The sequence below is a fragment of the Hemibagrus wyckioides genome, linkage group LG17 (genome assembly GCF_019097595.1).
Source record: "Hemibagrus wyckioides isolate EC202008001 linkage group LG17, SWU_Hwy_1.0, whole genome shotgun sequence".
Classification (NCBI taxonomy): domain Eukaryota; kingdom Metazoa; phylum Chordata; class Actinopteri; order Siluriformes; family Bagridae; genus Hemibagrus; species Hemibagrus wyckioides.
Window position 1 is genome coordinate 18,174,496 of NC_080726.1, and position 11,209 is coordinate 18,185,704.

Here is an 11,209-nt window from a genome sequence, read left to right on the forward strand (position 1 = left end):
AGAAGACAGAAAGAAAAGTAAACAAAAAGAAAGAGAAGGGAAAAGAGAGAAAAAGTACACAGTGGGGGGGGGGGTCGGTTCATAGATAGATAGATAGATAGATAGATAGATAGATAGATAGATAGATAGATAGATAGATAATTAATTAATTACTTAATTATTTAAAAATAAAAATACATTAAAATAAATAAATAAAAGCTCTGTGTCTAACCAGAATTTGTATTTCTTTAACAGCGCATCTGTAGACTTTGCGATATGATTTGTTTTGTAGAATCAAAGGAAAAATAATTTCTTTTTTTTATTATTATATTTTTGTCAGAACAAGGTACATTGAAAGTGTTCAGTGACAAAGGCACTTTCAGAGGTATTGATTTTTTCACTTTTTCTGCCCACAAATTCCATCTTAACAAAACAGACTAACAAACCAATCAACCCCCAAAATTTTTTTAAATAAATAAATAAAAATAAAAAGTAAAAATTAATTAATTAATTAATTAATTAAAACAGAAAAGGGGGGGGGCATGGGTCGAAGTTAGAGGGGTATTTTCTTCTCGATATAGATTATTAACAGATCCCATGGTTTGCAAAATCTTCTGGTTGATCCTCAGAGAAAATACCTGATTTTTTCAGTTTTTAGATAGAACATTATATCAGTAATCCATAACGACAGTTTAGGTGGCATTTGTGATTTCCACTCTAAAAGAATTCTTCTTCTAGCTATTAATGTTGCACTTCTTTGTTTTTGGTAATGTGAATGTCTTCACCTGTAAGTCCAAACAAAGCCATTACTGGGTTAGGATGGTTTCTTAGATTAAATGCTGAATTAAAAATTTCGATTATTGAAAACCAAAATTGTCTCAGTTTAGAACATGAGCAGAACATATGGGTTAGATCTGCCTTACATACACTGCAACAATCACAAATTTCAGCTATACTTGGGTATAGTTTAGCCAGTTTAGTTTTACTGTAATGAATACGGCAGAGAATTTTCATCTGAATCAGACTGAGTTGTGCACAGGATGAAGTCTTATTTATTCGGTCCACAGCTCTATCCCAAGTGTCCTCGGATATGTCAATTCCCAACTATCCATTCTGTTTTGATCTTCTCTAGTGATGTATTGTGGAATGTCATAATTGAGTTATATATTTTGGAAATGAGGCCCTTGAGGTGCGTAGGGGTTTTAAGGACTAAGTCCAATCCTGATTCCGAGGGCATCTGAGGGAACACAGAGCAATGGGTCTGGATAAAGTGACGAACCTGAAGATATCGAAAAAAATCTGACCTCTGAAGATGACATTTTTGAGCCAGGTCATTATAATTAGCAAAAATGGGAAAAATAATTTTTTACACAGATCGTCCTGTAGTCAGGTATCCAGGAAGTGGCAGGAATTTAACCTGTTGGGGAAATGTTCAGGTTTTTGGGGTTTTTGAATTCTAGAAATCGCACAGCAGTGGAAAAATAACAATATGAACAATTCTTATGAACAATTTTCACAATTTACAGTGATTTTGTTTGCATTTTTTAGTTTCTGTGGAAAGTCACATGCGGTTTTCGTGTCCTGTAATGTGTCCACTGCCTGGTCACTGCCTGGTGTTAGTGTCACATGCTGATCATGTTGTTGGATATCAGCGTGCCAGGGATAATAAGAAGCTAATAATTAAGCTAAGATACAACCCACAACCCAAAAAACAAAATTTCTCAATTCAGTCATAGAGAAATTTATTTTGATTTTGTTTAACATATCAACCTTCAGAAATTTAGATTTCCTGGCTCCTGAAGAAAGCAAGACCACGCCCACCTTAACAAAACCAGACCAATGAAAATGGTCATGCCATGAATGAAGAAAAAAATTATTTTTCAGTTTTGTCAAAAACTGAAGTGATTTGGTTAAAGAAAATGAAACTTTCCTACCTCACAAGGTCCTTTGTTTCATTTTTGTGATGACACAACTTTTCATTATAGCCCCACCCCTCATTGTTATTGATCAAACAGACTTCTAACTGATTCTATACTATACAGATTTTCTTCAGGTTAGTGAGGTTAAAGTTAAGGTTATAGCAGTATTTAGCTACAATAACACACAGGTCAATGGAAATAACCCACAACTAGAATTAGGACCTTTAGGGCATGTTATGTGTGTCAGAATATAGAACATCATTTAGGACAGAGAGAGAGAGAGAGAGGGAGAGAGAAAGGGAATATAGGTCATTTAGAAGTGTGTGTGTTTGTGCACTATCACACTATGGTTCATCTCTCCTTTGCCTTTAGGACATTTTTCTCTCCGTCTCTGCCTGTCTGTCTGCTAATTTCCTCTGTCCCTTTCTGTCTCTGTGTCCTTCTCTCTTCCTGACCCACTTCTTCACTGCCTCCTCCCCCTCACACATTACTGAAATAAACACACAATAACACAAAAGGCAGCATGAGGATACCTATTTTCAGAGCAGAATTTTTTTTTCCTCAGAGAGATGTGAATCTCATAAATCAGTTGGAGGTCAGATCAGTCTCACTGACTGAGGAACATGCTTATAGATTTAAGGAAGCTCTGCCTCGTTCTGTTCAACAACGTCACCTCCGAGCTTCCGAAGAACAGAGTGAAACACGGTGGTGAACTTTTTATAAAAATCAGCACAACTTTAATGTTCCATTATAACAAACAGCTCAATGACACAGCGTTTGTGAAATTATTCAGATTATAAACAGGACAGACTCCCAGAATACTTTGCTGTGGACTCTGAAGTTCTGAGCTTGACCCCACCCCCAAGATGAATACAGATCTCTTATTGGCTCTTGGTGCAGTCGAAGGGTTTCCACCACTGGGAAAACTGCAGGACCTTCTTACGCTGATCGTCGAAGTTCTCTCGGATCGGCTTCCTCCAACGACGTGGCTCCAGGTCCAGCATACCCCCGAGGACTTCCTGTGAGAATGTGGGGTGTTAGGACACGTGTGTTTGTGTGTGTGTGTGCACGAGGTTGGATACTTACTTTCCCAAAGTAATATGGAAACTTGTCCTGATTTTCGATGACGTGAGCAAATCCTCCCTGCAACCCGAAATCGACAGAGAAGTACGGCAAACCTCGAGGAACCTGGACGCGCGCGCACACACACACACAGGCATGATAATACTGAAGAGAAAAATGTGAAGGGAAAGAGCCGGAATGATGAATCATTGCATGTCTCACAGCCTGTTTGATGTTCTTGGATGACAGATCCACCACCTTCTTATTCATCGACCACTCCTCATCACACTCCATGATGGCTTTCTGGACACACACAAATCACACAAGCAGGTATTTTACTGCATTCAGTCTTTGTGCCAGAGCAAAAAAATAAAAAGACCACAAAACCTGGAGAATTAAATCAATGGAGTACATCACTAATACAGATCAAGGATCCACATGCCCCTGGTCTAGCCCTGTTATCATGGTTCCAAAGCAGAATGGGACTCTGTGTCGATGTGTACCTGAACTCATCAAACACCTGAATACACTCTCCTGATTTTCAGTGTCTCAGTCTCTGCCCCTGTATCTGTCTATAGTTCTTCACTGTCTGTCTGTCTGTCTGTCTCAGTGTTACAGCCCCTGTATCCGTCTGTCCCTCCATTGCAGGATTTCTGTTTAACAATATGTTTCTCTGTCTATCCGCTCCTGGTATCTGTCTATACCTCTATCTCAGTTCTTTCACTGTCCTTGAATCTGTCTGTATCTTGGTCACAGTCTCTCTAGCTGTCTGAACGGTGTATTAGACTCTCCGTTTCTGCCCCTTGTATCTGTCTGTCTCTGGCTCTGTCTCTGCCCCGTATTCATCTGCCCCCTTGTCGGTCTGTCTCTGCCCCTGTATCTCTCTGTCTCTCAATCCCAGGCTCTGTCTCTGCCCTGGTATCTGTCTGTCCCCCTGTCTGACTCTTTAACTGTCTGTGTCTCTGACACTGGCTCTGTATCTACCCCTGTATGCTTCTGTCCCTCTGTCCCAGCCTCTGTCTCTGTTCCTGTATCTGTCTGTTTCTCTATTTTTGGCTCTGTCTCTGCCCCTGTATCTGCCTCTCTCTCTATTTTTGGCTCTGTCTCTGCCCCTGTATCTGCCTCTCTATCTCACGCTCTCTCTTTTCTACTCTCTCTCTCTGTCTCTCTATCCCAGGCTCTGTATTTACTACTGTACATGTCTGTCTCTGTCTCAGACTCTCTTCCTGCCCCTGTATCTGTCGGTCTCTCCATCTTATGCTCGGGCTCTTCTCCTCTATCTGTCGGTCTCTCTATCCCAGGCTGTGTCTCTACTACTGTATCTGTCGGTCTCTGTCCCAGACGCTGTTCATGCCCCTGTATCTGTCTGTCTCTCTATCCTATGATCTTTCTCTTCTCCTCTATCTGTTTGTCTCTCTACCTCAGGCTCTCTCTCTTCTACTCTATCCATCTGTCTCTCTATCCCAGGCTGTCTCTCTACTATTATATCTGTCTGTCTCTCTATCTCATGCTCTCTCTCTTCTCCTCCATCTGTCTGTCTCTCTACTACTGTATCTGTCTATCTCTCTGTCTCAGGCTCTGTCTTTCTACTACTATATCTGTCTGTCTCTCTGTCTCAGGCTCTGTCTCTGCCCCTGTATCTTTCTGTCTCTCTATCTTTGGTTCTGTCTCTGCCCCTGTATCTGTCTGTCTCTCTCTCTTTGGTTGTCTCTGCCTGTCTCTCTATCTCAGGTTCTGTCTCTGCCATGTATCTTTCTGTCTCTATATCTCTGTCTCTCTCTCTACTCCTGTATGTGTCTGTCTCTCTATTCCATGCTCTGCCTCTGCCCCTGTATCTGTCTGTCTCTGTATCTCAGACTTTGTCTCTACTACTGTATCTGTCTCAGACACTGTTCTTGTCCCTGTATCTGTCCGTCTCTCGATCTCAGGCGCTGTCTCTGCCCCATCACCATTCCCATATCTGCCCCTAGCATGAGCTCCATGTGGGAGGACGGTCTTTTGTCTTTCTAAGTCCCTATGAGTTACCTTGAAGTAGACGGGTGCCATGTCTCCAAGCTCCCGCGGAAGTGGAACACACTCATACAGCATGTGCATTCGCTTCTTAGGGTTCATGTGAGTTTCCAAAAACACGCAGTCGAGACCAAGAGAACCGAACATCTGAACCAAAGACTTGCGGAACACCTGAAAGATTGGAGGAGGAAGTAGCTGCATGTACATTTCGGTTACAGTAATATATTTGTGGGTGTGTGTGTGTACATACCTGTACTTCATTCCAGATGTCCTCATCAAGGCCAGTTGAGCAGCAGTGGTGCTGCAGTGGAGCAATGAGACAGTGTCCCTCAGTCAGAGAGACACTGTTAGGAAGACAAAGATACACCTGCAAACACACACACACACTTCTGCTCACAAGTATGTTTCATAAACCATTGCAATTAGAATGCATAAGTATATTAGCATGTAAAACAATCAGTGTGTGTAGGCTAATATAATGGTGTTTAATGGAAAGAAATTAGCTAGGGAATTAGCATCGGCGTGGTTATTAGCATATAAGTTAAGTAAAGCGGGCTAAACTGGTGTTTTAACACCAATGGTATTTGGGATAAAGTGTCAAGTAATGTGCAGTGTGTGAGATGATAAGCATGACGTTAAATACAGAGTGTAAAGGTAATTAGTGTGTGGGGGATAATTGGCATGTGTGTGGTAATTAGCAGGTACCTTTGCCCCAATAGCCACCACCAGGTGTTTGGGCAGCTCGCTGTTGCTGAAGCAGAATGGGCATTTATCCATCCGTGCGGCGAGGCTCCGCCCCTCCCCCATCGCTCTGTGCCTCGCTCTCTCTTCGTCAAGCCCCTCCCTTTCTCTCTGCGCTGCACTCGATACGAACATGTCGTCCAATGTGTAGTTATCGCCATCCTGCTTGCCCATCATCTAAACACACACACACACACACACACACACCACAGCATTACGTTACATTACGTTCTTCATTTTTATAGCTTGGGTACATTACTGCAGTCTTCACACCTCATTAAGTTTTTAGAAACTTCGTACATCATTACGTTCTTAGCAATGTTTACGTCATTACGCTGTTAGAAATTTCGGACATAGTTACATTCTTAGAAACTTCATACATCATTACATTCTTAGAAATTTTTACGTCATTACACTTTTAAAAATTTCGGACATCGTTACCTTCTAAGAAATTTTTACGTTTTAAAAAATTTCAGACACTGTTACATTTTTGGAAACTTCGTACATCATTACGTTCTTAGCAATGTTTACGTCATTACATTATTAGAAATTTTTACATCATTATGTTTTTAGAAACTTCATACATCATTACATTCTTAAAAAAAATTTCATTATGTTCTTAACATTTTTTTGACGTCGTTAGCTTCTTAGAAATTTAATACATCATTCTGTTCTTAAAAATAATTTTTTATCATTACGTTCTTAAAAATGTTTCCATCAGTGTATTTTTAGAATTTTTTAATGTTCTTTTGTCACGTTCTTAAGACAAAATTCACTACGTTCTTAGAATTTTTTTTACATCATTAGCGTCCTAGAAATTTCGTACGTCATTACGTTCTTTAAAAAAACTTTAGTCTTTCAAATTTTTACATCATGACATTCTTAAAGCTTTAGTACGTCATTATATTCTTATTTTCTTTTGATTACAGCCTTAGAAATTTCGTACGTCATTATGTTCTTAAGGCTCTAATACGTCATTACATTTTTAAAGTATGTCATAATGTTCTAAGAGCTTTAGTACATCATTTTATTTAGTACATCATCCAAGCTTAAAGCTTTGTTTATTATTAGAGGTTTTGTATATGTTTTAGAAAGTTATTACTATCTGAAAGTTTCAGTAAGTTCTGAGAAGTTAAATGTGAGGTCATGTTATCACCTTCTTCATAATTCAGTTCTTTAAAAGGTTGAGTGTTTATGGAATTTTCTTATTTAGAAATAACAAGTTTGTCGTACTTCAGTACATGTTATTTGGGGCTCAGTTGATTCTTACGAACTTTCTTGTGTATATTATCTTTCATGTTGTTCTAGATCCTTAGGGGATTTTTACTCTGTACCATCTTATATTCACACCTGTACCATCATACTCACTCCTTCCCAACAGGGTTTTGGGTAATTTACAAAGTACTCCACAATTCTAAATCAGGATCGGTGTGCGAGTGAGTGTGCATGTGTGTGCGTGCGCATGCAAGACATCATCTCCGTGGCAACAAGCTCTATGGGTGTGTTCTCCAAAGTGTGTTGTCGTCCTTGACATGTTTGATGGACAGAGTGAGACATTGCATCAGTGTGTACATACACACACGTACACGTGACACATAGACACACAACTACTGTTGCTAACTTGGCATTCATTATGCACACACAGCTAAAATAAGTCATATTTTTAGCATATTCGCCATGGTAACGCCAGAGCATTTACTCTAGAGAGAGAGAGACAGAGAGAGACAGAGAGAGAGAGAGAGAGAGAGAGAGACAGAGAGAAAGAGAGAGAAAGCTAAAATGTGCAATGTTTGGCACTTTCATTTCCAGTCTCCATGGTGACAGTGACGTCTTTGTAAGTTTATTAATACAGTTTTCACCCATCATGTTACACACACACACACACTCAGGGCGAGCAATGAAGAGAGGCAGAGAGAAATGTTCACCATCTGTTACATTCAGTCTGTGTGTGTGTAGGTCGTTGTGTAGCTGTATACGGCACAAGTTTTAAAAACAACGAAATAGCAAACCCTATAGGTCTGGTTGCCAAATAAGAATAATGTTTAGAGCACACTCTGAGTAGTCTGTTTGGCAAATTAATACTAGTTGCCAGATTGAGAATAGAAATCCACCCTGACCAGACAGTAGAAAGTAGCAGCTCATGAATATGGGTTGCCAGATTACAAATATTAATTAAGACAATTAGGGTATTTTATTTTACTGATTGAGACAGGTAAAATCCTGAAATCCTCATTTATAGGTATATGTATATAAATATGTTTGGGTTGCCAGAGTGAAACAGCATTTAAAATGCCTGTGTGTGCGTGTGTGTTTTGAAAAGATATAGTGATCCCGATAATCCAGGTTACCACCATGTAGTGGATTCAGGGATGCCAGATTGTGGCAGAAACACCTACCTTAGCAGCCATGCGTGAGTAGAGGGCATTCTGATCCTGCGCTGAGGTCATCTTCTCCCGCCGCACCATCTCCTTCAGATCCAAACTGTCATCATCTGCAAAGTAACGCACACGCTCGCCGGCGACGTGGGTCTCAATCTGTGTACACACACGCGCGCACACACACACACACACACACACACACACACACACACACAGTTAAATGACTTAATCACCCTTGTTGATTATTTGTGGTTTAACATTTCAAAGGGTGCTCAAGAGGCTCTTCACTCACTCACACTCTCTCTCTCTCTCTCTCTCTCTCTCTCTCTCTCACACACACACACACACACACACACACACAGGAGAGGTATGTGTGTATGTTGCTAAGGGTGCAAGAGTAGTCATTGGACTGTGAGTCACTGTTTGCTTCTTCTCATATTTAAGGTTTGGAAATAATGTTGAATAATAATAATAATAATAATAATAATAATAATAAAATTAATTTCTACTGCTAATATTGGTGAACAATAATGGTAAACAGTTCATGGTGGTGAGTGTAAAGACGCATCACACCACCATATCACTGATTGTTTTCCTTTAACAGCATTTTATTTCATAAATATTACAGATTTTGTAACAAACCCAACACTGCAGTGCATCATGGGTAGGTCACAGCTACTAGATTGTACCTATATAGTGGTGCACTAGTGAATATTCTCAACTGTGTGTACGGCAGACAGGGCTGAACGCATTTCTGCATGTTGATTACAAAAACTGTTGAACAAATAAAATCCTAGAAAGTATTTATAATACACTGCTGCTTTTTTCTCACTCTCCGTCAAATTAACATCATAGTCTCGTTAATACGCAAAAATATTTAAATGCTGTGTTTTATTCAATCTGCTGCACTGAAGCCAAAAATAATTCAGTACATGAATAATTTTTTTTCCAAATATCCGGTCATTAAATTCACACACACACACACACACACACACACACACACACACACACATACACGACAAATGCTAATGTGTGTGTCTCTCTTACTGCTTTCTTCTTCCTCCGCCCTCCTTTCGGTTCCACGTGCTGGGAGGGGCCGCTCACCGGCCACGCTTGTCCTGAAAGGTCCGTTCTGAACAAGGCCATTTCCTGCTCCGCCTCCTTCTGCACAGCCACCTGAGCGCGGGAGAATAAATACATGAACACAAACCGTTCTTACACAGCTGAACATACACACACACATATATTTTTGAACTCACCTGTTTGGGTTTGTGAGCATGAGTCTCTCTTGCTTTCCGCGCAGATTCTAGCTGAGACTTTAGAGAGTCCATTAGAGCCTACACACACACACACAAACAGAATATGATTAATTTAACACAGATTTACAGCATTAGACAGCAATATGCAAAATTATGCAAATGAATATGCAAATCAGACTTTTGACAAATTAGCATCCTGGTGTAAGACATGGTGTCTAGTATATTAGCTGTATGCCGTTTGGTTATAATAGCTATGATGACACTTTTCCACACCCACATTAATCAGTATGCACTTCCTGTGGTGGATTATCTCACAGAAACATGAATCTAACAACAGAATTCTCACAGCAGCGTGTGATTACAGCCCAAGCCGCAGTTCACAACACAACACCAACTGGAGTTTTGAATAAGACTTGCTTTCTGTTCTGCTGAAGACGTCACAATATGGAACAGTGAGGTGTGATATGAGACTGAGCCCCTGGGGGAAACCAAAAAAAAAAAAAAAAACTCGGAGTGAGGGGCGTGGCTCAGTGGAGAAATTTTTCACCTCACCGTATTCCCCATGAGCTCGGCCTTGAGAAGTTTGGCCCCGAGTTTATTCATCTCCTCGTCTGTCAGGAGCCGCACTTCCTCTTCTTCTTCCTCCTCTTCTTCACTCTCTGAGCTGTAATAATAATAATAATAATAATACTAGATGGAATAAACAAGGAGTCTATTCAGTCTACCGGTTCAGGTATTTTACGATCCAACTATCTGTATTTTTATTTAGTGGGTGTGGCCTAATTTCCAAGGGTTTTTTTGCTCTTTTTTTATTCTTAAATATGAACACTAACAGGGCCACACAGTGGCTCAGTAGTCATCACTGTTGCCTCACAGCAAGAAGGTCCTGGGTTCAAATCCTGGGTTTGAGTGCCTGTGTGGGTTTACTCCGGGTACTCCTCCCACAGTGCAAAAACATTTGGTTCCTCCCACAGCGCAAAAACATGTACATTAGGTTGATTGGTAAATCTAAATTGCTCAAAGGAGTGAGTGTGAGTGTGTGTGGTTGTCTGTCTATATGTGTGGCCCTGTGATGGACTGGTGACCTGTCCAGGGTGTACCCCTGCCTTTCGCCTAATGTGTGCTGGGATAGTCTCCAGCAGATCACCGTGACCCTAATTAGGAATAAAGCGGGTATAGAAAATGGATGGATGGATGGATGAACACTACCACTGTGCCCCTGGAAACTCTAGAGGAAACCCCTTACTGGTCTCAGAGATGTTTGTTTAATCTCACTCGCAAGCTTATATTTTTTCTGAGTAGTAATTTAAACCACCATGCCACTGACCAGGCAATTACTAAGGATGAATGAGTGAATGCTGGAAATGTATAGCGTTACGTTCACATGTCCACGTTCTTTGGATTCCTGAATGCACAAGTTTGCAAACTTCTTGCAAAATAAATAAAATTTATACCATTTTATGGGGAAAACTAAATGATATGTTTGCATTTCTCTTTCTGAGTGTACTAGAAATGTTCTTGGAGCAGCAGGAACTGGGGGTGTGTAAACTTTTGCACTGTATTTATAGGCCACTGTGATTAAAGAATTTAAAACAAAACAAACATGTTAATAAAAACACTCTGAAATACAAATGATCAGTCAGCAGCAGGATAAACTGTCAGATTACACACACACACATACACACATATATACATACACGCATATATACATACACATACACACATATATACATACACATACACACACATACACACATATATACATACACGCATATATACATACACATACACACATATACATACACACACACACACACACACATATATACATACACACACACACACACACACACACACACAC

The 11,209-nt window shown here is 40.2% G+C and overlaps 1 protein-coding gene across 2 annotated transcripts in view; it reads right to left on the reverse strand.

The window, feature by feature from the left end:
* Positions 1–1,704: 1,704 nt before the first annotated feature.
* The window catches only part of cwf19l2 (CWF19 like cell cycle control factor 2), an 18,626-nt gene continuing 9,121 nt past the window's right edge, over positions 1,705–11,209 (reverse strand). For both annotated transcript variants that reach the window (XM_058413617.1, XM_058413616.1), the window contains exons 9-18: positions 9,901–10,012; positions 9,349–9,426; positions 9,137–9,265; positions 8,108–8,245; positions 5,676–5,888; positions 5,221–5,337; positions 4,986–5,141; positions 3,183–3,263; positions 2,985–3,086; positions 1,705–2,917 (exon numbers count right to left, since the gene is read on the reverse strand). In XM_058413617.1, the coding sequence (XP_058269600.1) occupies positions 2,780–2,917; positions 2,985–3,086; positions 3,183–3,263; positions 4,986–5,141; positions 5,221–5,337; positions 5,676–5,888; positions 8,108–8,245; positions 9,137–9,265; positions 9,349–9,426; positions 9,901–10,012 (1,264 nt within the window). In that variant the 3' untranslated portion in view covers positions 1,705–2,779. The remainder of the gene's footprint in view (positions 2,918–2,984; positions 3,087–3,182; positions 3,264–4,985; positions 5,142–5,220; positions 5,338–5,675; positions 5,889–8,107; positions 8,246–9,136; positions 9,266–9,348; positions 9,427–9,900; positions 10,013–11,209) is intronic.